This window comes from Neurospora tetraspora, assembly GCF_033439725.1.
Source record: "Neurospora tetraspora strain CBS 560.94 chromosome Unknown B0H65scaffold_7, whole genome shotgun sequence".
Lineage (NCBI taxonomy): Eukaryota > Fungi > Ascomycota > Sordariomycetes > Sordariales > Sordariaceae > Neurospora > Neurospora tetraspora.
The window spans coordinates 2,560,306-2,585,717 of record NW_026944389.1 but is presented as its reverse complement, the minus strand read 5'-3'; the positions used below and the strand labels follow the sequence as shown (position 1 = coordinate 2,585,717).

Genomic DNA, 25,412 nt, shown 5'->3' with positions numbered 1-25,412 from the left:
TGCAAGTTGTAAAAGTTCTCGGTTGTCTCTACGCTATAATGAGGGTGTTAGTAATCCAGATCATCGCCCATGCTGAGGTTTTCTCGGCAATATCATTGGTCGAAGGGGGGTTCCTTCAAGTATCAGAAGAGGGTCTCGAGCACTGTGTCTGTTTCGTGACGGACTCGCCATACACACTGCATCTCATTCGTTACGTCCAGCCCCCAAACTACACTATACACTAGAACTCCATCTTTTACATCATGTGCTCATCCCGCCCTAATAGCCAACAAAGACATCGTACATAGTACCATAGAATTCAAGCTATTAAATGGCGACTTGCTGTCTGGAACGATATCATAGGCGTGCTCAGCGTGGAAGGCCTAGAACGAAAGCAAATAACTGTTCAGTAAATGATGGTTGTTTCCCCAAAGCGCCCGCGACTGTCTCATTGTCTACCCACACCATCAACTATGACCGCGTCGTCTTGGTATCTGCACATGATCCAATAGGAGATCTTTGAGCTATCAGAGACCACAACTTCCAATCCTTAAGGGATCAAGAACATGAAGCTCTGACATGATGAAGTACCTGATAATCCATATACTCAACTCGTCCAGTAGAGGTAATATAATGCTTACTTCCAAGACCGCAGCCTTTATACTGCGTATATATTTGCATGCAATAACCACAGCACGCTATCAAGGTCAATATCGGATGTTGTAGTACGAAATCCCTGCCCTTTTAAGTTTAAAACAAACACCACCCATATAACGCCGTCCGAATATTTTACAGCCTCAAGAATTATTCATCAGGAACAAGTCATCAGTCTGTCCGGCCCAGAACTTAGAGCACACCAACGCCGGCCTTCTATTGCTGCTCAGCCTTAGTGTCAACCTTCTTCGCCGCTGGCTCGGCACTCTTGTCTCCGTCATCCTCACGGGCACGCTTGTTGTTGTTGCTGTACCACCCGTTAGTCAATGTTCGAGGAACCCAGTTATTGGATGATTATAACTTACTCGTTGTTGCGGTCACGGTTGTCGCGACCACCACGGCCGCCACGGCCACCGCGGCCACCCCTTCCACGGCCACGGCCACCCTTGAAGCCGTTCCTCTGGTCGTTATCACGACGCGACTTCCAATCACCCTTGTCGCCACCGCTGCGGCCGCCACGTCCACGGCCACGATCAGCGCCCTTGATACTGCCCTCAAAGAAGATCTTTTTCTTGCTGGTACCGGGCTCCATCTTGCCCTCCTTGATGAGCTGGGTCTTCTCGTCCAAGTAATCCTTCTTCTTCTTGATGACGAGCTCTTGGTCCTGCCACTTGGGGGCGGGGTTCAGGGCAACAAAGGCGTTGGCTTCTTCTTCGGTCTTAAACTCAACGAAGACCGAGCCCTTGAATTCATTCTGCTCAGTGCGCCTCAGCTTCACCAGGTTGACCTGACCAAACTTGGTGAAGAAAGCCTCGATGTCGAACTGAGTGGATCCGCCCTCTTCGCCGAAACCCTTGACGTAGACGCTGGCAGCCAGACGGGCCTTTTGCGCATCGGAGGACGAAGTGTAAGCCTTCTTGCGCTTGACCGTCTCCTGGCCCTCCTCGCCAGACACCTCCAAGAAGGCGCTCTCCTTCAACGCGCCGACGACGGCCGAGTAGGGCTGGAACATCTGCATGCGCTTGAAGCTGCAGATGGTCTTGAGCGAAACGGGCTTGTTCTCTACGCCTCCGGTCGTCTCCCACATGAACTTGTCGGTAGGGAGGTTGCTGTCGCTGAAGTAGAACTCGACCTAAGACTGTTTGTTAGACACGGTGACATGCGACATGACGATTTGAATTGTCTGGGCGTACCTGGTTGCGGATCTTGACGGGATCGTCAGTGACGGGCTGGGTCGAAGGATCGAGTTTCCTGTTGTTCTTGAAGTCGGCGCGGTCGATAGACTTGGTAGCCTCGGGCTTCTTCTCCTCCTCCTTGCTGGCATCCTCGGTCTTGGGCGCCTCCTCGGCGGCGAGGGCAGCCTCAGCGACGGGGGCCTCTACGGCCTCGGTTTGGACCTCGGTCTGAACATTCTCGACGGCAGGCGCAACGGCAGGCGCAGCCTCAGTGTTGGCGGTGGTGTCGCTCATGATGAAGGTCGGTTTGGGCTGTCGGTATTTGAAAAGGTCGAGTACAAGCGGCTGGAAAGGCAATTGACCGTCTAACGTGACACGCGTGGACTGAAGAGAAGGATGGATGTAGATGGAGAAGAGATAATGGTGAATGGATGATGAAAATGTAGAAAGTGCACTGGAGACTGGGGACCAAGCAGGCAAAACGACGAAATTATTTAGTGGGTCCTTCAGGTGCACTCCAGTTTTGGGGCGGTAGGCGCAAAATGTTATTGCAGGGTGGGGGAGCAGTGGTGTTAGTGCAGGGTTGATTGTTGATCGACGCGACAGGAAGGACGGCCATTCACCAACAAACCCCAAGACGTGTAAGTCAGGTATCGACCTTCCGCTTTGCTGTCGAGTTTGAGAATTCTGAATTGTTACAAACTCTCCAGTTGTCAGAGATCAGTGGAGAGAGTTTCATTCAGTCTTTTCGACCTTTAATATAAGACCTTTCTGTTATCGATGTACAGCAACGTAACCCATCTGACTCTTTCAGGGTCCGTCGGCATTGGAGTCATAACGAGGACTGCGGCTCGTCAAACCTCCCCTCAGCGCAAAAAAAACGAACAAGCAACCACAACCAGCCCCACCCAGCTCCAACCGCCTTTGGTTTTGGACATTTTGTGCCAGTATTTACCGCCCGCTTCTGCTTCTAGCCCCACTCCACTTGCATCCCCAATCCGCCAAGAGGTACTGGGGCTATACCCCATTCGCTCTAGCTCCCGCATCTTGTGCCTGCCAGTTCCCCACCATCCACTCTGGAGTTCACGCGCAGTGGCCCGAGCTCCTCACGTGAACGCGACCAATGGGCGAGCGCGTGCTCCAATTCGGGTCTGAAATAATTTTCGGAGGACGGCGCCCGATAAGAGGTGGAAGGGTCCCGGGAAGCTCCCCTCGTTGGCAGTGCTGCTAGGTGCCCCGGACCGCTCCGGACTCGACAATCTCCAAACAACCTGCGCCGAACCGGTCCGTCCACTTCGCCAAATTCACGGGGCCTGCAGTCCGATCAGAATCCCCGAAGCCACCCCCCGACACACACCCAACATGAAGATCCGGAGGTTGTTTAAGTACCACAGTTTGAAGAAAAAGGTACGTGCTATTCGGTGTTTTATGCCGCCATCGCCGGGTTTGCCGTCGCCATCGTCGCCGTCGCCGCCGCATCACCCATCCGCCCCATTACCTACCTACCAGTCCCACTGCCACGACAACTCGACACCCACAACACTCGATCTTGCTGACGTATCTTGCTTGTGCTTCTGCTTCTAAATAGCCCATCAGGCCGACATGGAACAAATATAACCTGTACAACTTGGCAACGGCCGGAAGAGAGCCCAGAATCATCTCCAAGACATTCTTCCAGCAGAAATGGTTGGCCAAGTCCATGACACGAGCATACCACGGAGAGCACATCAAGGAACGCAAATGGGCGCGCATGTTTAGCCGTCGCCTACCGGCCGTCGTCAACATGGACCCGGCGTACATGGCCAAATACGACGGCAGCGAACAAGCCGCCGGCCGCGGTTCCGGCCTGTCAGAGCCCCCAGCCTACGAGAAGACCGACGATGGAAAACCTGCCAAGCAAGTCATCGCCAACCCGGGCAGGAAGGTTACCACGCCGTACGAGCAAATGACATTTGCACCTCTCGAGAGGCGCCTCGATATCGCCATCTTCAGAGCCCTCTTTGCCAGCAGTGCGAGACAGGCCCGCCAAATGGTCGTGCACGGTGCCGTCACCGTCAACGGCAAGAAGGCATGTACATACACCACCATGACGTCCCACTACCGACTTATACAATACAGTTGCCTACTCTTAAGGGCTGCTTGATCTGGCGCTAACCTTACGCGATCCCTTGCAGATGAAACACCCCGGTTACCTCCTTAACCCTGGCGATCTCTTCCAGGTCGACGTCGAGCGCGTCCTCTATGCGACCGGTGCGCCCAAGGACAAGAAGCTTCTCGCCGCGGCCATGAAGGCCGCCAAGAAGGAGCTCGCGGAGGAAGCACAAGAGGCCGTCGAAGAGGAGGAGGCTGAGGCGGAGGAGGAGGAAGGAGACGCACAAGAAGCAACCTCCAAGTCCGGCAAGAAGGAGAAGCAAGCCGACACCTCCAAGTTCGACGAGGCCTGGAACCGCAAGTACGAACTCCTGCAGCTCCAGCGTCTGCTGCAGTACGCCAAGCACATCGCCGACTCGCCATCTCACCAGCTCTCCGCGACGCGCAAGCAAGCCTTGCGCGCTTTGAAGCGCGACATCAAGGCGGCCATCAAGCAAGCGCAGCGACGCGACGGGTCCGTTGTGCCGACCGGTAACGTGGTGGACGACCTGACGATGCTTCTCGAGCGCCTTGCGGTCTCCCCTTCCAAGGCGATCCAGCAGGAGGATGCAGCCAAGGAGTTGAGCAAGAAGCTCGACAAGCAGTCGAGCCAGGTGCTCAAGAAGGTGATCGAGTACAACGACGAGCACGAGGACAGCGAGATCGACCCGAGCAAGCCATATATGACCCCCTGGAGGCCGCGCAACTACATGTCGGCCTTCGCCTTCGTCCCCCGCTACCTCGAGGTCAACCAGAACATTTGCGCGGCCGTCTACCTCCGCCACCCCGTCGCGCGCCCGGGCGAGTCCGAAGTACCGTCGCCTTTCTCCCCCACCATCAACCAGCTCGCGTTCAACTGGTACTTGCGGAGAGGTTAAAGGAGGTCTGGTTAGGACCGATGGATTTGGGAGAGGAGGAGAGGAGGGGAAGAATGGAAGTCACTTTTCTGCCGTCTTGGAGCGGCAGAATCCGGGAATGGACAATGGAAACCGCATGCGCGTCCTGGTCTCTACATGTGCGACTTCATTGGGGGTGGTGACTCCATTTGCAAGGAACTAACTGTGGGCACGCCCTACAGTGCTTGCTGCCTCAAAAGGTGGCCACGGAATGGGGTGTTCATCCAGCACTTGCGGTGGTTTGGGTTCCCTGTGAAACTCCGGATCTGATGAGAAAAGTGGCAGAGTGGGCGGCCGATTCTCGTGATTTCTGGAGAAGGAGACGGGGATGGAGCATGTACGAGATGAGTTGACTTCCGTACATATTTTGGGCACATTGCGCGCACCAGATGTTCGTTCCCCAATACCCGAACAATCTGTGTAGACTCTGTTTTGTTTGGCCCCTGCGGCATCGATGTACGCTACATGTATCATTACTACTATTAACTGAATGGATATAAAAAGGGGCATATACAGATTTCTTTCTCTTCCATATGAAAACGTGGGGAACTTGATACACGCGATCGAGGCAGTTACTTTGGAGGTTTCGGGGCGGGATATCTTCTCTTACTTCCTCTGTACCAGGCAAGAAAAGGTCTCCCTCTTTGAAACCTCCAAGTACTGCTGAAGACATTCGGCAGTGGCAGACACATATCACTGAGAAAGCGGCAAAAGTCACCTTGAAAGCGAGAGAGAAACAGGCTAAGAAATAACTATCTAGGAGAGGTTAAGTGCACGTTGAGTGTGTGTATGTTGAGTGTGGTGAGAAAGAACCCCCGTGGCTGGAGAGCGAGCCCAGTGAGAAAATCGGCCGGGAATGTTGGGTTGGGTATGACCGTAAACCGTGAAAAGAAAAACCTCCTACAAGAATTCCCCCATGAAATCAAGACATCTGATCGCCGATGAAAGCAGTTAATAAAATACATGTGTTGTGTGGGATATCTGGTTCGTTCGTTGCTTTTCGTCCAAGTGAGATTTCCCGCCTGTTCCCTTACGCCCCTTTGCAACTTGCATATGCTGCGCGTCGCGAGCACAGTTCAAACCCGACTCCTTCTAATCCCTCTATGAGTTTCTCAGCTGTGAATTGCTCCTCGCTCCCGCCAGCCACAGCATCCTAACCGACCTGTCAGTCATGGTACCGGCCGGAGATATGACGTTGCCGACGGTCGGTCGAGAAGGCGAGGGCAAGCAGAGCCGCGAAAGGGAGTTGAGGGCCAGACTGTTGTTGCGCCGCGAACATCGGATGGGGGACAGCTAACGAATTATCTCTCTTTTTTCTCCCTCATATTTTCGGAACTCCACTCTCCAAAGCAGATGAGATGATACATCTGTTCGAACCATGCTGCCATTGTGAAGAAGATAAGAGATTCTCGAAAAAACTCCTCCGGTCCAATTACATCTGCATTAGCTTTTCAAGAACAAAGTCGACCGAACCCCGTCTCAACAACGGAACACACCGGCTTTTCGGAAATCCGACCGTTTTAGGCTGCCAACAAATTTCTAGCAGAACCCATCCGTCTATGAAGGGGTCTGCAAAGAGTCTGTTGGCTTGCGAGGGGATCCTCCCGCAGGATTAGGAGGTTATGATTAGAAGATGAACAAATGGAAACAGAGAAAGAAGGAATGAAGCGGTAGGCCGAAGTGTATGCGGGATATCATGACAGTGAAACAGTCGTGAGAGGCGGGTGAAGTCGTGGCCGCAAAATTATCGGAGAGAGAATCCCTTCCTCTTCGTCGGCTCCTTCTCAATTGGCCGCCCACTTTCGACTCGGGACTTCTTCTCCTCAAGCTCCAGTCGTTGGCGCTCCAGCTGCTCCTTCATCTCCCTATGACGAGCATACAGCTCCTCTTCGCTCTGCTTCAGCTTGGATTCCTTTTCAGCAACCTTTTGCTGGAAGACCATCTTCATTTCGGCTTCCATCTTCGCAAGCTTCTGTTCGTGGAGGGCGCGCTCTTCCTCCTGCTTGACGGCTGGGTTCACCTCCTTGAAGACGCTTGGATCTTGAGAGACGCCCATAGCGATCAACTTGTCCGTGCGATAGTTCTCGTAAAGGACGTTGTTGGTGTGCTCCTTGAGCTCCTCCATGTGAGTACGGATGAGCATCTGGCGGAGCTTCACAAAGTCGCAGTGCTCCTCGTTGTCCACCTCAATCACACCCCAAGGGTAACGGCGACCGCGAACCTTACGGCCATCGGCGTTTGTGATCTCGTTGGTCGCACCGACAACAGCGAAGGGGACCTTGGACATGATCTCGTTGTTCTCCGCAATGGTCTCCTCGTCGTCAAGCTCGTAGCGAGGGCCCTCAAAGATTTGCACCTTGTGGTACTTAATATCCGCAAGAATCTATGGGACAGAGAAAACAGTCAGCATTGATCGCAGAACAAGTCTGGCTGGGAAGACTTACTCTAGCCTTGAAAGCAGCAATCTCGTCGTCGGTGAGAGTATCCGACTTGGCAATGACGGGAATCAAGTTGACCTTGGTGTGGAGACGCTTCATGACCTCGATATCAAGGGGCTTGAGGGAGTGGCCGGTGGGCTGGATGAAGAAAACGCAGGCGTGGATCCTGTTGTCCACAATGTTCATGCGGTTCACCTTGTTTTCGGCATCCAAGTAAGCATCGAATCGCTGCTCGATGTTGTCCACAATCGGACGCCAAGACTCATCGTTGTTGACAAAGTCGCCGAATCCGGGAGTATCAACGACAGTCAAACGGAGGCGAACACCAGCCTCTTCGATATCGGCGCTGATAGACTGAATGGTGACAGTCTTGGGAACAATGTCGAGGCTAGGGCCCTTGCGCTCCTTGGGAGGGTAGAGCGAGGTGTTGAAAAGAGTGTTAACGAGAGTCGACTTTCCAAGTCCCGATTCACCTGCATGTCCAGAATTAGTAAATCTCCTTCAATGGACACAAAAAGCATTACATACCAACAACCATGACATTGAAGTTGAAGCCCTTGCGGACACTCTTGCGGTGCCATTGGTTGGGGAGGTTGGCGAAACCAACGTATCCCGTCAGCTTCCTTCGGACAATGTTTCGGTTGTCGCTCAAGGTAGAAGGGAGCGCTGCGGCCACGGTGTCAGAAGCAGAAGCATCTTGATGTTGTTTCGTCTGAGATGGCAATGACTGGGAGTCCGGTGACTGAGGTACGGGAGCCGCCCTAACAGGAGGAGAGGTGGAAATACCGTTCGAAGCTGTCGTAGAGCAAACGTTAGCATGATACCCGTCATCTTGTGCCCAAAAGTATGTAATGTATATCCAGTCAAGTGCGCGGAGCTCTCAACTATTAGAGGATAAAGGCCGCCTCGGTGGTAGCTCCTGGGACACTGCCAGATCCGTAGCCTTGGGATATAGCTCGTCGTATGAGAGTCGTTGGGTCATTGGCAACTTTGGGGCCGGGTCCTCGATTTCCAGCAAGCTCTTGTATCGGCGTAGAGCCTTATTGATCATCTCGTTGTTCTCCCCAATGGGCAAACTGCTTGTCCGTGTTCCGGGAAGGGGAAGGGGAACGGGGGACACGGCACCATCCCGTGAGGAGCTTCCATCGATGGTTTCAGCGAGACTGGCGAAGCTCTTCTCAAACTGAACACTCTTGGTGCGGCCCCGGGTGGCATTGTGCATCATGGTAGCGAAATGCATTGTGGCGGAGTCGTTTGGACAAAAGTATTTGGGTGGTAAGATGGTTCTCTTCCAAAAAAGACGGTTCCCAAGAAACGGTAGATGGCAAGCGGACAACGAATGTGATGATCGTATCAGAAGAACGAGCTGTGATGTTGGTGGGGGAAGGGAGAAGAAAGTCGGCGAAGGGCGGCGCTGAGTCGGGTTTTGTTGAGGCCATGGAACGTAGAGTAAGGTACGAAGAGGTCGGTGATCCGGTGATGCTTCCTGCGGCTTGCTCCAACGGGCACGTTAAGTAGAGGACAGAAAGCAAGCGCTTACCCATTATAGCAGAAGGTACCGTGATGGTGATGTTTCGGTCGAGTCAAGAGGTGAACGGTTGATGGAAATGGTAAAAAAGTTCGGGATCGTAAGGAAGGCGCGAAGTCTGGAAGGTAAACGGATAGCGTCAGTCATTGAGCTGGAAACTTGCTTAGTTGCATGTCGAGCGCATGTATCTTCCTCCTTCTCCGTGCCGACGGCTACCGCCCACCCGTTAAGCTTGCCCTGCGAGCCCGGTGCTGCCAGCGTCAACACCAACACTCCAACGTGGATCGCGGTGGAGGCAAACAAACGGGCTGGCTGGACTGCTCGTATTGGCGCAGCCCAGCGGCAACCATGAGGGGGGCTCGTGACGACGAAGAGCACGAGATACCAGCAGGTTGGGGCAGTAGCAACAGCCGAGAGCCAGTCGGTATCTGTCGAGCAGGACGGTACGTGGGCCGGACCAGGAGCGAAGGTCTGCAGAGCATCGATCACGACCAAGCAGCATCAACTTACCGGAAGGAAGGCGAGCCGGTAGGGTAGATACCTCTATGGTTCGCGTGGTGTCAAAGGTTGGGAAGTTGTCAATGGGCGCCGCCTGGTACGGAATCCTAAGGCAATTGGCCGGTGAATCTGAAAGGTAACGCTGGATCGCGTATGAATACGAAAAGAGTGCCAAAGGTAAGTGGAAGGTACGAAATGAAGAATGTGATGATGGGGAGAATGCTGAGTTGTTGCCGGTGAAAAGAATGGGAAATTTTGGGTGAGGTGCGACGGCAGTCAGTGTGGCAGCAGCAGCAAGCAGCAGCAGCAGGCAGGGCGGCTTCAGTCGAAGAAGATGGATGGGTGGATGGGTGGATGGGACCTGGGATGGGGGTGGGTATGGAGATTGGGTAGGTGTTAGATTGCCCGTGTCTGGCTGCATCGACGTCCCGTTTGGAGCAGCTCAAAAGGGGTTCAGGTTCGACGTGCCAGGTGGTGGTGCTGGAACCCGGATGGGCGCCGGGCAGGCCACGGCAGGCCCGACACAGAGTGCCAGAAACACAAGCAATACGGGCGGGCTCAACAACGCAACCTCAAGGTCGCAAGGCCTCGCTCCCGCTGGTGGCCCGGCTGGCACATTGGACTTCGATTGGGAAGCGTCCACTGGCCTGACGGGTTGGCAAGAACATGCTAAGGGGAAACTAATAAGCAGGGGTCGACCCATTCTGCCACATGATTGGCCAGGACATGGTTATAGCCCAGCTTTTGGGGAAAAGACGAGAGTGCGAATTCTGGAATCCAATCTCAAAACTTCTTGTCAACACTCTCAACACTGGATCGCTAGTCTCGAGCAACGGGATTTCATGATCTTGCTGTGAGCCATCTACAACTACTCCATCATGTTGGCCCTAGGACTTGCACTAAGCGCCCAGGGCAGAACGCAATACCAACGAGCAAACATTTGACAAGCAAGCAGAAAGGAGTAACCACAAAGGTAACACATTAAAGTTAAACGCCTCGGCTCAATTTGCCATGTCCGCACTGTACTAGCACGGACGTGACAATGACTGGAGCGAGCCAGGGAGCTCCTTAAAATTAAATTACGTGCATTTGTTGGAGACCAAATCCCGGTGCACTTTCAGATTTTGATGTGTTTCGCGCTTCTCTGCAACTCTATTTGACACTTGGCTGTCTGGCTGGCTGCTCGTGATATTCGGGCACGTGCTAGGTTTGAGCGCGTCTAGAAAACCTACACTCGACTTTGGAACCAGACGAGCGACTGTTTCACCCAGGGCAAACAGTATCTGCTTGTCTTTGTGGGCTGTGTGTGTTGATTTTACGTCTGCTTCCGCCTGATAATGAAACAGACATGGTGGCTACAGTCAGGCTACTACACTATGGAAGGTCCTCGGGCGCTTGCATTCAAATATTGTCGCCGTGCTTGGTGTGTGTCCCGTGAGTTAGGCTGGACATTTTGATCGGTGCGGTCGCCATTGACCACTTTTCTTCAAGGCCATCACGGTGGTCGATCATCGGAGACCCTAGATAGGATCAGAGAAGCAACAGATGGAACCTCCTTGATACCCCATGATTGGAAAACCTGGGGATGGTGTGGCTTGGACAGTTGGGCACATATCCGTCGATTTTTGGTATATACCGTTCTGAATCGTCTCCCAAGTTTCAGAGCTTCATCCATACCTGTCCAGCTCATGGGCTTCCATGTGGATGCGGTTGCGAGATGCCCCTGATGGTCTGACACCCTGTGTGGGTGTAGAAACCCCAGTTCCATCATGGAAGCTCCTCCAGTTCCCGTCCTCCAAAACAAGCGAACGGGGATGGAGCCGCTGGCTTTTTAAAGAAACAACCCGAATCAACTTCCCCACATCCGGAAGGGCTGGACTGGACACTTCGTTTCTTCGTGTTTTTTTTTCGGTTCCAGAAACCTGCGACGAATACAACGTCTTGAGAATCCTTGAAACATTCCACCACTCGACCATATCTAGGTGTACAACACACTTCCTCACTCGTTTTGTTTTGTAAGCGAAAGTTGGAAGTCTTCCTCGAACGTTCGGACGATACTGCGGGTGTTCCCGAGAAGTCACATCGCACGTCTATTGGTGGACCAGTGCGCAAGTTGATCGATAAGCTTCCCGTCTGATCATTGAAAGAAGGACGGATGGACAGTAGGCAGATGCATACTTGCATATACAGTCGACACATTCACGTTGGCTGGATCCAAGTTGCAGCGTTGAATGGAAAGAAAGTTGGCAAGTTGGAACCTCCGGAGTGATTCCCGACACTACTGAGCTAATGGACGGGCAAAAGGTACGTAGCCATGTGAAATACCAGGGACTTCAGGTTCTTGCCGAATGAGCAAGTAAGATAATCTGGGACTGAACACTGGACACTGAGAATATGTTACCGGTCGCTTATCGGGCTAGCACGGAAGGTACAGGTCGCTGGGTGGTATCCTTCTGTTCCCTTCTAACAGACGGCCGGCCCCTCCAACTTTCCAAGCCCCATAGTTATGATGTCAGAATCGCAACACAATCAACTCCAAACTCCAGCTCGTGGAATCAGCTACCGTAACCGATTGATACAGTCATACAAGCTGCCGACGATGGAACTTGGACGGAAAGACTAGGAAGCTCGTCAAATAAACCAACTTCGCTCGTCAAGCGGACCCGGCGCTTTTCGGCCAATATGGTAGTCGTTGATCGGGAGCAATAACCAAACAAGTATCGTGTCGAGACCTGCCTTTGATAAAGGACTCCAGGTTCCTTCCTACCTCCCGTCCCTCTACAAGTAATTCGAGACTCCGCGCGACACCAACTTAACATTGGTGACTCCAATTCCAACCCGCAGATCGCGCCGCATCGCATATTCGACATTTCCACTAGCCTTGTCAGCGGAGGGACAGCAACCTACCAGCAACCGCGAAGATGGCGCGGCTGGGCCAATTGACCTTCGCCATCTCATCAACGGGTCGCCGATCTCTCCTGGCAAGGTCTCTTACACAAAGTAGCGCCATCTCGAGAACGTCGGCGAGAACGAAACCCTCCCTGCTGCCCTTCCAACAGACCCGACATGGCTTCTTCGCTTCAGGCGACAACAAGCCCAAATCAAAGACCCGGGTCCCTCGATCCCTCTCGGCGGTACTCCTCGGCTCCCTGCTTGTTTTCTCGCTCAACCCGACGGCTGATGTTCTCCAGACTTTCGACTCAACCGACAAGACTGCGAAGACAGACCGATCGAGCGCTACAGACCTCCCCGCTCAGGATGTCGAATCTCACGGCAAGATCGACGACCATGGCACCTGGTCCAAACTCGTCGATGGCTTTGAAGGCTTCTCGGCCATGACCTCGGCCGAGGCAGGCAAATTGTCCAACAAGCTGGTCGATCTGGTGCTTCCCGAGTGGTCCAAACTCATTCCTGGCTACATCAGAAAGCTCCAACGGGAGCTCAACATGGCCCCAGGTTCTCTCGCCGCTGAAATCTGGGAGGAGGCCCGCGATCCTGCCATAAATCCTGAAATCCAGTACTCGGCCAAGGTCCGCGTTTCGGAGGACCTCTGTGACGAAGAGAAAACTTTCCTGGCGCGCAGGAAAAAGATAACAGCCGTCGCGTTGGCTCACTACCTTGGCATAAAAGAGGAAGATATCAACCCCGAAGACGTGCCCACCATCGCCATATGTGGCTCTGGTGGTGGCCTCAGGGCGCTCGTCGCTGGAACCGGATCATATATGGCGGCGGCCGAGGACGGCCTTTTCGACTGTATCACGTATACATCAGGCGTCAGTGGATCCTGTTGGCTTCAGTCTCTGTACTTCTCCTCCCTCTCAGGCGGCGATTTCCAGCGAACTATTAACCACTTGAAAGCACGTCTCGGAATCCATATTGCCTACCCGCCTACCGCCTTCTCAGCTCTTCTGTCTGCGCCTACGAACAAGCTACTGCTGACCGCCATGGTAGAAAAGCTGAAGGGTGATCCAGAAGCTGATTTTGGGCTCGTTGACGCCTACGGGCTGCTGCTAGCAGCTAGGTTGTTCATTCCCAAGGGAGAACTTGGCGTCAACGCACATGACTTCAAGCTATCTCACCAACAAGAGTACATTCGGTACGGACAAAATCCCATGCCCATTTATACAGCTGTGCGCCACGAGATTCCGGAGCTTGACGAAGCCGGCAACGAGCAGTCGCATGCTTCAGAGGCGGCCAAAGCTGAGGCCAAGAAAGAAGCATGGTTTCAATGGTTTGAGATGACTCCGTTTGAACTTTTCTGCGAAGAGTTCGCTGCCGGTATTCCGACCTGGGCTATGGGCAGGAGGTTTCAAAATGGCGTCAATCTACCCACGACGGAAGGCTTCTACCTTCCCGAAATTCGGTTACCCGTACTCCTAGGAATATGGGGCAGTGCTTTCTGCGCAACACTCAGCCATTACTACCGGGAAATCCGCCCTTTGATCCAGAGTCTTGGTGGTTTCCAGGCAGTAGACAACTTAATCTGGGGTCACAATGAGGATTTAAGCAAGGTCCATCCGATCGACCCGGCGACCATCCCGAACTTCATCCACGGAATGAATGGCAAGCTTCCAAGAACGGTTCCTCGGCTTGCCATCGAGTCCGATTATATCCAACTCATGGACTCTGGCATGTCCAACAACCTTCCCATATATCCCTTACTGCGGCCAGGACGTAACGTCGATATCATCGTGGCCTTTGATGCTTCCGCCGACATCAAAACGGACAACTGGCTCTCCGTTGTCGAGGGTTATGCAAGGCAAAGGGGTATCAAGGGATGGCCAATAGGTGCCGGCTGGCCCAGGCCCTCCGCATCGCCCTCCACCACCGCCAAGGAGTTGAAGGAGGCCGAAGAAGCCACAGAAGCCGAAGCCGATAACAAACTCGCCCAAGCCAAAGCCGACCAAGCCACCCGGCACGCTGATGACCCCAACGTAAAGCCCGAAGGCGGCAGCGACAAGAGCCTGATGAGCCAGCAGGAGAAATACGACCAAACCGCCCACGAGCTCGGCTACTGCACCGTCTGGGTCGGCACGACCCAGGAGCGACGAACCGAGGACCCGCCGCCGCCGCCGGTAGACGATAGCTCGTCGTGGAAGCTCATGGAGCCAGACGCCGGCATCGCGGTCGTCTACATGCCGTTCCTGGCCAACGAGAAGGTGCCCGGCTCCGTCGATCCGGCCTCGAGCGATTACATGAGCACGTGGAACTTTGTGTACACGCCGGAGCAGGTTGATCAGGTTGTTGCGCTCGCGAGGGCGAACTATGAGGAAGGGAAGGAGAAGATTCGGGCGACGGTGAGGGCGGTGTATGAGCGCAAGAAGAAGAGGAGGCTGGAGAGGGAGAAGAGGATGGCGGAGGAGAGGCAGAGGACGAGGGTTGGGTTGGGGATTGAGGGTAGGTTGGGCGAGGGTGATCACTTCAGTTGAGCGAGCGCGTTGTGTCTCTTCTTTTTGTTGATTTGAGAGACGAGTGATTGTTCGTGGGTTACTGTTCTGTGATGGAGCTAGTAGGAATGGGTTACGAAAAAATGGGATGCATGACGATGGATGAGATAGAGATGGATGGTTATACCCCCAAAGTAGGATGAGCAGGAGAGGTTGTGACATGAAGATCAAGAGAGGCCTTACTAGAGATACCTAATGTACTTGTTGAAGAGAAAACCTTGGCGCACTCACCCTTTTCCTACACGTACCCAAGTTTTATGGGTCCTCACAAAATTTACCAACTTTCGGCCACTCCAACGGCCAAAACTACCTCTACCCTTCAAGTAGCTTACAATGATTTCCAAATTTCCCTTCGCGTCAAGGGTTTCTCAAACGTGACACTAGGTCATATTTACAATACGTTACAAAATCCCGGGTGCTGCTAATACAAACACCTAACTAACAGAACTTTTCATAGTTCACTTGTCCCCCTCAAAGCAATTTCACTAGGTTGGTAGGTATAGCAGTGATTAGAATCCCAAATTGAAAAAGAAACTGGCAAGGGTTTTTGGTAAAATTATTGGGCAGTGTCTGGGAAATTTTTGGTACGTGTAGGGAAAGGGGTGACTGAGTGTGTTGAGGTTTTCTCTTGTTGAAATGAGTAGAGTATAGTTTTTTACTCAAATAAGACTGAGGTTTTACATATCTCGGCTGTATATCCATGCAGAGTGATAATTGTTTCCAACTTCCCTTTTATACGTCCTCCTCCCCTCAATGCCAGAGATTAATTCTAGACAGCTGGGATGAGGTGGAAGGGCGAGAGATGGGACGGGAGTGAATGGGGGGGATTGTGTAGTGGACGAAGAAAAATGGAGGGGATTGCAAGGGAGAACTGTGGTTTAGCTCTTCGGGTAGTATGCCATGTCACGGATATCACGAGTTGAATGCGCAGCGGTGATGAGGATCTCGTGAATCTGGTAATGAGGAAACCGGAGAAGAGAAAAGTATGCCTCGCCGTTGACTCCTCGTGTCGTGATACGAGCAAGTGGTTAATCGAGTATGTATCACGCAATTTTGCCCCTCGTTCTTTTAACCTCATCTCGCGCCTCCAACTGGCCTTCTTTGATCACAGATCAGAGGAAATGTTGTCATGTCATGTACTTCGTTGATGCCTCGTAAAAATTTGACTTCTTAATGCTACACATACAAATGATCTTACCCTCCCTCTCCCTGGCCCCGGCTACTTTTTGATATTATACACTGAGAAAGAAAGACACAGATGCCACCTCCGAGGAGGATTGTGTCTTCCATCTCGAAAGCAAAGCCAAGCAGCCACCAACCAGCCCTTCTTCATTCCCAGTTCCGTCCCAACCCCCCTTGTATTGGTATATGTGGCGGGGGCGTGCGTGTGTGTATATGTATGTATGTCCGTTGCGCGCAAATCTGTATACAACATCTCGTCTTCGGCAAAAAAGAGCAAGGAACAATGGAAGGAAAGGGAACGGATGAGAGTGAACCATCCATTTTAAATCCCCTTCCTCCGCAGGACGACAATTGCCCGCTCTCAACAGGACAAGAGTGGAAAGGTAAGCGGGGCTTTTGGCCACACCACCAGAATCCACTCGTTATTGTTTCCCTATCAATCCTCTTGCGTCGATTTCCATAGGGGTAACCTATCCGAGTTGATGGGCCGCACAACCAAAAAAATCGAGAGTTCAAGCAGGCCACCTGCTTCTCTCTTTTCCCTTTCATTTCACACACTTCCCATTGTCTCTACTGCCTCCCCTGCTGTCCGCCGCCTTGCTCCGCGTTCCAACCTTCTCACTTAGCGGGAGATAACCTCACCCATATCAATGTATGCTGGCGTCCAGGGCTTGGCACCCTCCTCCAGCATGTCGCTGGGTACCCGAGTCTCGCCAGGGCTGTAGAGATACCAGGCTTTCAGGGCGTTCATGGCGGCCTTGAAGCGGGCGTGGTCGAGAGAGGGGGCGGCGCCCTCGCCGAGCTTGTCGCTGCCGCTGTAGATACCGACAACGAAGACGGGGGTGCGCGACTGACGACCCGTCTCGGAGAGGAGGCGAGCCACGGGGGGCTCGAAGTCCTCACGGGCGCAGAGCGCGGCGAGCTCGCGGGTGGGGTACTTGAATTCGAAGAGCTTGGCAATGTCGAGGGTGCGCGACATGATGTGCGCCTTGACGAAGGCCTTGGCGGCCTCGCGGCCGCAGTGAGCGTAGATGGCGCCGACGACGGCGCGCACAAAGTAGGCGTGGGCCCGCTCGGCAGCGGCCCGGGTGTCGGGGTTGCCGTAGCGGTCGTAGCTCACGTCCTGGTCCTGCTCGTTGGCCACCATCTCGGCCTCCTCCTCGTCGGGAGTCTTGTCCTGATCCTGCTCTTCCATTGCCTTCTCCAGGTCGGCGGCAACCTTGGGGTCGCTGCGCACGACATCACCGAAGTCGTCGTCGAGGACGACACGCGAGGCCATACCGCGGCGCCACTTGAACTTCTCGAGGTACGCGAGCTCCGTACGCTTGTAGCCGAAATTTGTGATGGAGATGCCGGGCTTGAGGGCATCGAACTGCAGAAGACCGGGATCCACCTCGCCGCCGGGCACCGCGGCGGTATCAACACCCCATGACCGCGCAATCTGGAGCAAGGGCTTGGGTCCGGCATAGGCCTTCATGGCACCGAAGAGAATTCCCTGGGGTAGGCGGGGGTATTTGCAGAGGAGCCATTCGGCAATGTGGTAGTTGATGAGGGTCTGGCCAACGAAGGCGAGGTTGGCGTTGTTGAACTGCGGGTTCTCGTCGGCCGAGGCGTCGACCAGTGTCCTTGCCAATGTCTGTAGGGGAATCTTGGGAGAGAGGTTCAAACGGGCGTGGAGGGCGGCCAGTTTGGCCGAGGTCAAGGCCCGTTCGGGGAGGGGCGACGGTAGGGACTCGGCTGCGGGGGGGAGGGGCTCAAGAGGGGGGAACCGGTCATTGTTGAGGTCGTGGGATGCATCGTGCTGGGCGAGGGCAGCTGTCGATTGCGATCGTACCGAGATTGCGGATCGGAATCGGAGGGCGGCGGTGGCGGGCGACACTCCGGAGCGAGCGGCGACGAGCAGCCGGCTCGTCAAGCTGGGCGTTGCTATCCTCTTCATGGGCGATATATTTTATGGGTGCTGGTCGGCTCGACAACCGGATGCTGACGTGCTGGGGCCCAGGTTCCGTAAGTGTGCGCCGTCTGGAGGCCCTGCCAAGGATAGGATGGAGTGAGGGAAATCGGACGGGCAGGTGGTGAGCCGGTGGTCGCGGGGTGGGAAGCTGCTCGGGGTCCCGGTCGGAGTCGCGCGTTGATCGGATGGGTTCTCGTTCAGACTCGGCCGGCCGTCGAACACGGGTAAAAAAAAAGTTCTCCAATCTGAACGCTCACCACACGTAGAGCCCACCCAAGCCCACCACCCACAGCCGTGAATCAGTGCTCAAGCGCAGGGGTCACTCCCCCAAAACCGAGCCATAAAAACCGGCTGACATAATTCGTTGTTGCCCCGGTGAGGGGTCTCCACAAGATCCATCTTCAACCGCGATCCACTATCTACACTGTCTGTTTAGCAAGCGGTGCACCGTGGGGACAAGCGGGAGCTGCCCGCCGCTCGCCTGCCGCATGCGCCCTCGGCCCCGGTTAGGACGACAAGGTGACTTTTAGGCCTGGAGGTTGATGCGATTTAGCCCCTCGTCAGCCTAGGCGGATTAACCATTCGTCCTTTCTAAACAGTTCCCTGCTGTAGCATCACCACTGTTGTTGTTCGCAGTTCATCGCAAACAAGTTGACGATACAAACCGGCCTTGCTTGACTGCGAGGAGGAATCCTTGTCCAACGTCCAACCTACCTCACCAAATCACCCCAAAACTCCGTCACAATGGTGCGTATCCATCCAATTGCTTAGAATAGCCGTCATCATTACTATGTTTTGCGTCTGCTAACTGTCTTTCCCATCTATAGGGCGGCGGTCCCCAAGTTCCGTGAGTTTTATCGTCCTCGAACATGCGCAAACCCTCCGCGCATTCTGTCCAACCGAGCCCGTGTTGTGTCATCGATCCGTCCTAATCATTGCCTCGCCCTTAACTCCAGCTACCCCAAGCACGTCTGGTCGCCTTCGGGTGGTTGGTACGCTCAGCCGGCCAACTGGAAGAAGAACACGGCTGTTCTCGGCGGCGTCGTCTTCCTCATCACTGCCGCAGTCTGGAAGCTTAGCGCCGAGAAGGAGTACCGCCACAAGATGCCCGAGCCTGGTCGCTTCTATCCCAGCAGATAGTATGTCCAGGCAGACAGACCCCCGTCCAAACTTATTCATGCATGCGCAACGTGTTCGCGGGCGCGCACCGCGGGAATGTTCTCAAGCTAACGCAACGGTTTCAACTACACCAGCTGGAGCAGACAGATTATCGAGTACGAGCGGGCGCAAAAGGAAAACGGGACGACGCAGGAGAAGAAGTAGATTCGGGGACACGTCTTGCCATCGGCCGTCGGGGAAAACAGTACAATGGCTCCAAAGTCTTGATGGAATAACAGAACATCTTGGCTTGGTTGAGGCCGGCCGGTGGCGGTAGTAATACAATTTTTGGAACACACTGAACGTCGGTTACCCTCCGCTTTCTGTTTTGCGCTGGTTGCTCCAAAGCCTGGATGCATCGTGGATTAAGCTAACTTGATGCGGTTCAGTTTTGTTATGGATCATAGAGGAGAAACTACTCTTACCGTTTCAAACCATCTCGGGCGACGAGTGATCTCACAAAGGACAGCAGCCCCTTCCGTGACTTTGAATGGTGAACATTCCTAGATCATGCCTTTCGCATGCCGTGTTTGGTGTAAATAGAAACAGCAAGGTAAGCTGTTGTGGAAACCTCGACTGTCTATTTAATCGAGGTGGGCCTCTACGGAACTCAGTTCCTGGTTGTGCGGAGCTTTTCGGTCGGTTCATGACTCGGGATCAAGCCACCGGACACGGCGACCTGGTCCGGGAGCCACCAAAAAGCAGGACCCGCACCGGATGGAGCTGGGCCCGTCCGAATCCGATCAGCCGGGGCCCGAGATGCCGTCGATGAGTACAGTCCGGCTTCTACGTAGCCTACTCGCTCCGGATCTCCGCATGACCGGCCCCCGAAGACTCGATGGCAACACATCTGAGGATCGGAATACATATGTCCGCAGACAACAGCATACGTAAAGGTAAGGACTGACTGATACTCATCGGTTCTGGGGCCAAAAAGTGAGACTGCCGAGCGTTCTTCCAGGAATTTTAGTAGTTGATTCAAGAGCCGTTATGTTTTCCTATGACGAGGTACAAAGATCACACCAATTCCGACACCATAAACGCCTGCCGGCCGGAGGAAGGAATGCTAGCCCATCGCCATCACCCAAAATTCGAATCACGCCTTTTCTGGACAGTTACGGTCTTGGGGGATGCCAGATCTATTCGGCAGTTTATTTTCCAAATCGAATCGATTTGTCCCGCGCACTTTATGCCAATGTTCCCCGGAACAAGACAATCCACATCGTTTCCTGCGTTTTCATGAACCAAAATCTTTAAACCCATAATCCAGGACGCTGGGGTATAATATCCCAAAGTAAGACGCAAATTCGGCAACACATCGTATTTGACACCGTCCCACTTGTCTTTGATAGACCGATCCTAGGACAACGTATTCCGACGATTCCTAGCTACCGGTTTACAAGAAGTAGTCGGCAACCGGCTTTTTGGCCGGCATTCCCCTCGAGTCCTGAGGAGCCGCCTGGAAGACACGGTAGCGCCTTGCTGGACCCTTCATCGGTTGTGGCTCACTCTCCCCGAGCCCTCCACCTCCACCGCCATCGCTGCGATTGACATCTCCGTTATTGCGGGCAAGCACGCCCAAACCCGAATCGTCCTCCGATAGCTCAAGAAGTGCAGCAACGTTTCCGCAGCGGTAGCAGTAATTTGGCGCTGACCAAACGGTAACGATGCTGGCATCAAACATTTCCTTAAAACCTTCCATGACCAGCTGATGGGCACGGGCGATCAGGCTGAGGTCATTGCGATGATTGAATACCTTGACGATGTCGGCACCAAAAAGGAAGCCGGCACCCCGAGGCGACAACCCCCAACCGTCAATCTCGTCTGGATCGGACCACAAGAGGTCGCACATAGCACCCTCATGAGGAACCTCCTGCTTTCGGTCGAGAAGCCTGATCTTATCAACCTTGTCTATCAGCGGACTAAGACCGCCGTGCACACAAAGGACGGCGCCGGCTGGGTTGCCCACTGTTCCTCTGCTCGATCCCGACGCTCCTGAACCAGGCGGGCCTGTATTACTCGGTGGTGGTATCCCGTTGGTCCTGCTCTGTAAATCGCTGTTTGTACCGTTGTTGGGCCGAGGAAACCTGCTCATTACTTCGCCCTGTGCGTTGCACACCTCGATTTCCACCTCGTCCCCTTCAGGTGTTGTTGGTATACTGGACTCGCCGGCGCTTGGTGAGATGGTATTGGAGGCCCCGAGAACGATAGCGCCCAAGGCGAGATAGTCGAACACGTCGCAGCAGTAACGCCAAACATTTGCGCTGCCATATTTCCTGTAACATTCGTCGTAGAAACCGTACACAGTTGTGATCTGTCGTGATTCGTGGTTGCCTCTGATGAGGGTCATGCGGTCGGGGTATCGAACTTTGAGGCAGAGAAGAAGTAAGAATGTTTCGAGCGAGTAGAAGCCGCGGTCAACGAAATCGCCTGCCAAGTCCGACAATGGAACAGTCAGCTTAATATGACCTCGGTGGTAGGAATGACAGGCCAAGGACAACTCTACCCATAAACAGATAATTGGTATCGGGAGGATCGCCGCCGACGCGGAATAGTTCCATGAGATCGTGAAACTGGCCATGAATATCTCCGCATATCTTGTTGCCGCTTGGTCAGATTCGGTGCGTCTTCATTTCGGTTATGTGAGCTCGAGACATACCGTTACCGGCGCATTAACTGTGACTACATTCCCCTCTTCAATCAAGATTTCTCGTGCCTTGTGACAGAGCTCGCGGACGTCTGATTCTGGTATTGGCCGGCATGCTCGCAGCTGAGCGATCGCCCTATCCAAAGAGGTCAGGCATCACGAACGAAGGTCGCCGGCGGGGAATTCGTATGCCCGGTCGCAAGAGCCGAAGGGCACTAACCTGTCCAGATCACTCATGGTTGTGAAAGTTTATCAGTAATAAGTAATGCTGCTTTGATGCGAGTGGATGCCGCGCAGAACGGGAAGACCAAGCCGGGCCGAAACTTGTATATGAAAGTGGGAATCGAATGCAATGTCTCGTAGGGTCGCGTCAGCTTCGTGTCATGCTATGCCGAGATGTTTGCTGGTCCGTCTTGCAGATGCAACAAGCACAGATGGTAGCGCTCTAGGGATCGGTCGTGATGATGTCGTGTGGATGGGGCGGATGATCTTGACTGGACCGAGGTGTTCTAGGCTGGCGGCTGTTTTTTTGCGACGGGAGCCTGGGAATGGCGCGAAACCACAACCTCGAGAATGGCAAGAATGGTATGGCAGCGGTCGCCAATCCAGCAAGAAGCAGGGAGCAAGGAGTTCATTAGCGACAGGCCCAGCCCAGGGACCTGGAACTGCCAAGTGAACCATAGAAATCCCTGTCTGGTGGGGAGAGCGAATGTCAAATGGGTCGTGCGTTCTTATCGACACGCTAGCCGCCATTGGCCAAATTTTGGCGCTAGACGAGCTCAGGTACGTACCTACCGTGGGGAAGCTTGGGGCAGCGAGTGCAAGAGCGAAGATGCACAGGAAGCTGCCCACTGAAGTTCTGAGGGAGTCTGAGAGCTGGAGCTGCCACTGGTGAGGGGTCCACTGACGAAATAATTTTAAGAACCGAACTGCAATCGAAGCTCCATCTTCCCGAAGCTCGACGACAACGGTCCACGGTCCAGCCCGCCCAACGACCTTGACAAGGAACCCGCCCACCCGCGTGGTACCTTACCCTGACATCCGCATTGCACATTGAGGTTGACCTCAGCAATCTTATGACATCAAAGGGACCGGTTTATTCCCAGCACATAATGGTCCTATAAGTGTTGCAAAAGCCACGAGTGAGTACCGTTGGCCCAGAGCCCAAAATGCGAACCTCAATGGCTGATAAAAATTGGCGCAAGCTCCCCTGAACTTAGACCCCGCTCCCTCTGGACCTCTCTCGTTCATTTTGCCCCGTCCGCCCTCCAATCCGAATACCAATTCATCATGCCACCGCCTCACCTCCACCCGAGGTCGCGTATGACTTCCTCCCTCTTCGCAGCAACTGTTGTGGCCAGCTTCCTCGTCGTCGGCGTCCCTCACATCCTGCCGTGTCCCGCCCCCAGGGTTGCCTTTGCCGATGGAGATATGTCTGCCGACGGACAGCCCAAGAGACGCAGACGGAGACGCGTGGAAAATACCGAAGGCAAAGACGAGATTCTGCAGTTCGAGACAGAGCCTGGGTCTGGCGACGCAGATAGGGCAAGAGCTCTGAAGAGAGAGTGCCCGGTGCCCAAGCCCGGGGGTGTGCTCGGTAGCATGCTCGGCTTTCACAAAGACAACAATAACAACGACTCTTCCACCCCGTCCGACAGGTGATGATCACGCCGTACACAATACTGGATCTCCGAGGGAACGGGCATCGCAATGACCCCATAATATACGCTCTGTAACTAGACGACGTACGTCATCAATATTGTACATACGAGCTGCTCGATCCACGGATGTGGGCCATATGTCGGAGTCATGATGGTGTTGGCCATTCCTCGGTCTTTGGAAAATCAGGTTTCCCAGGTCACATTGCTCGCAGTGAGTGATCAAGAGGCGGACGGCTTGTTGGCTGATCACAAAACAAGCCTTCTGTTCAGCAACCAACGGTTCAGGATACGCCTTTGCGAGGAAAGCAAAGCTCGACCAATCAGCACCCTATTGGGCTCGAATGGTCCTCTGCCCATACAAAATGGCTAACTTCGATTACTACATGTACCCTTCACAGCATATTGGAGCTCATCGAAGAATGAGACCGGCAGGTATTCCTGTTGAACCATACAGTCCTGCGTGGGTGATAAATACGAAGGACTACAAGAACTTCAAAGGTAAATCGCCCTTGCTTGGCCACGTACCTGCTTCTTGAGATGTCGTCAAGGAAGTCTATTACGCCACCGGTTTGCGCCAGACTTGCCCAGGAGCTCGTCGCCTTAGTCGTTCGCGTCTTGGTGGCTCCAGTCGTTTCCCTCATCCCCCCCCTCAACGGGAGTTCAACTCGTAGCTCGGTACCAGCCAAAAGTCCAGACGGCGATACGCAGCCGGGATGGCTTCCTTTCGTCTGGAAAGCTGCATTTTAGCAGCTCGGATGCGCGAGGGTCCCCGAGCCGAACATACCCATGTACTGTCTTTTTGGGTTTAGGGCGCTAGTAGACCGAACAGGAGAGTACATACTGATGCGATATGCGGTTATGAGGACACTATATGAACCAAAAAGTATGCTCCCATCAATGGAATACGTCGAACCCGAACCCTGTTACAGCTTGGCGTCGCGATCAAGGGCTCGGAGCGGATGGGGCCCTTTCATGCACCCCAGATCCAACCTTAACGCGGGGGTGGATCTCGGTCAGTGGACATGCGGCTCCCCCTTCCATGCCTTGACTTCATTCACTTCCTTCATTCCAATTTCTACCTCCAGAAATATCAAATCAACACGAAATTGAGAATCCACGGATTGGCCGTCACAGTCCGCTGCTCTATGGGCTTTGCAAAACAGGAAATACTGACGACTTTGAAGTGTTGCGTGATGACTCCACCTCCCCTTCTACAGCTAAACGGTTCGAGAATGAAGGCACTGTGTTATATCTAATCAACACGGATGTTCTTCACGATCTCAAGCTCCGGAGTCATAGCTTCAACCAAGCCCCTGACTAACCAGGCTCCTCGGTCGTGTACTCTTCCGGGGCACGACACTTTGCAGCTACTATGAGTCCAGTGCATAAGGGATTAACACTTAGACAAATCTCATGTGTCTAGCCGTCCCATATCCTTCTTGCCTCCGATCCTCAGTTCGGGCCTCTTGAAGGTAGCTTTTGTTCCACACTTATCATACTCCGGATCACATCCTGTTCCGTCTTCCGAAATCCACACGAGTCCCCAGGAGGCTTGACTAAAGGCTAATTTGTTGAGAAATAGTTGTGGTTATTAAGGTTCCTAAGGAGTGAGAAGATAGTTCATGGACAATGGGGGCAACCGGTTATCGAGTGGGCCTCTTAAGACGGCCGAGGTGAGCACGGAAACTCTGGAGATAGTTGTTCGAATACAGGAGGGGTCAAGAAGGGAACAATCAAACTGGCGGGTCTAGATATTTCGTTTTCCATAGGGCCGGCAGAGGAAGAAATCAAGAAATTTAATCGTGAAGCTGCTCAGGGTTGCTGTGATGGCATATGCCAATCACTGTCTGGGATCTTGGTCTTTCAACCCATCTGGACTCCTGTCATCGCATACAAGAGCCTCTTCCCTTCCATCCGATGTAGACTAGCTTCCTCTTTGTTCTTCGTCTTTGATATCTTATTACTTTTGTCAGTTATTTTGGTGCGTCAGCCCTCAAACAACATGATGTGACAGTTGCCATAGTGATTGTTTAGCCTGGACCATCTTGAACTGAGCAGTCTTTCA

At 53.6% G+C, this 25,412-nt stretch overlaps 8 protein-coding genes across 8 annotated transcripts; 4 read left to right on the top strand and 4 right to left on the bottom strand.

The window, feature by feature from the left end:
* Positions 1-357: 357 nt before the first annotated feature.
* Positions 358-2,345, bottom strand: B0H65DRAFT_297342 (uncharacterized protein). The gene is made up of 3 exons (XM_062823104.1): positions 1,827-2,345; positions 999-1,765; positions 358-940 (listed from the first exon to the last, which is right to left on the bottom strand). Exons 1-3 carry the CDS (start codon positions 2,100-2,102, stop codon positions 850-852), a joined length of 1,134 nt encoding a protein of 377 aa, XP_062678696.1. The 5' UTR covers positions 2,103-2,345; the 3' UTR covers positions 358-849.
* A 583-nt stretch (positions 2,346-2,928) lies between these two features.
* B0H65DRAFT_297303 (uncharacterized protein) lies at positions 2,929-4,935 on the top strand. Its single transcript, XM_062823102.1, has 3 exons — positions 2,929-3,215; positions 3,397-3,876; positions 3,983-4,935. Exons 1-3 carry the CDS (start codon positions 3,171-3,173, stop codon positions 4,814-4,816), a joined length of 1,359 nt encoding a protein of 452 aa, XP_062678695.1. The 5' UTR covers positions 2,929-3,170; the 3' UTR covers positions 4,817-4,935.
* A 1,579-nt stretch (positions 4,936-6,514) lies between these two features.
* Positions 6,515-8,660, bottom strand: B0H65DRAFT_297324 (Septin-domain-containing protein). Its single transcript, XM_062823103.1, has 4 exons — positions 8,158-8,660; positions 7,801-8,067; positions 7,279-7,745; positions 6,515-7,217 (listed from the first exon to the last, which is right to left on the bottom strand). Exons 1-4 carry the CDS (start codon positions 8,510-8,512, stop codon positions 6,579-6,581), a joined length of 1,728 nt encoding a protein of 575 aa, XP_062678694.1. The 5' UTR covers positions 8,513-8,660; the 3' UTR covers positions 6,515-6,578.
* A 3,383-nt stretch (positions 8,661-12,043) lies between these two features.
* Positions 12,044-14,865, top strand: B0H65DRAFT_297193 (acyl transferase/acyl hydrolase/lysophospholipase). The gene has a single exon (XM_062823101.1). It carries the CDS (start codon positions 12,220-12,222, stop codon positions 14,725-14,727), a length of 2,508 nt encoding a protein of 835 aa, XP_062678693.1. The 5' UTR covers positions 12,044-12,219; the 3' UTR covers positions 14,728-14,865.
* A 1,604-nt stretch (positions 14,866-16,469) lies between these two features.
* On the bottom strand, positions 16,470-18,175 carry B0H65DRAFT_297102 (ribonuclease III domain-containing protein). The gene has a single exon (XM_062823100.1). It carries the CDS (start codon positions 17,864-17,866, stop codon positions 16,550-16,552), a length of 1,317 nt encoding a protein of 438 aa, XP_062678692.1. The 5' UTR covers positions 17,867-18,175; the 3' UTR covers positions 16,470-16,549.
* A 160-nt stretch (positions 18,176-18,335) lies between these two features.
* On the top strand, positions 18,336-19,204 carry B0H65DRAFT_433439 (uncharacterized protein; the record flags this gene model as incomplete). Its single annotated transcript, XM_062825070.1, has 4 exons — positions 18,336-18,386; positions 18,709-18,728; positions 18,838-19,020; positions 19,135-19,204. Coding segments are annotated over 4 exons (324 nt in total), but the record flags the coding sequence as incomplete, so codon positions are not given.
* A 1,154-nt stretch (positions 19,205-20,358) lies between these two features.
* On the bottom strand, positions 20,359-22,091 carry B0H65DRAFT_297097 (Metallo-dependent phosphatase-like protein). The gene is made up of 4 exons (XM_062823099.1): positions 21,907-22,091; positions 21,699-21,822; positions 21,546-21,636; positions 20,359-21,469 (listed from the first exon to the last, which is right to left on the bottom strand). Exons 1-4 carry the CDS (start codon positions 21,921-21,923, stop codon positions 20,436-20,438), a joined length of 1,266 nt encoding a protein of 421 aa, XP_062678690.1. The 5' UTR covers positions 21,924-22,091; the 3' UTR covers positions 20,359-20,435.
* A 735-nt stretch (positions 22,092-22,826) lies between these two features.
* Positions 22,827-23,547, top strand: B0H65DRAFT_297016 (uncharacterized protein). The gene is made up of 2 exons (XM_062823097.1): positions 22,827-22,828; positions 22,892-23,547. The coding sequence occupies exon 2, from the start codon at positions 22,977-22,979 to the stop codon at positions 23,346-23,348; it is 372 nt and encodes a 123-aa protein (XP_062678689.1). The 5' UTR covers positions 22,827-22,828; positions 22,892-22,976; the 3' UTR covers positions 23,349-23,547.
* Positions 23,548-25,412: the final 1,865 nt, after the last annotated feature.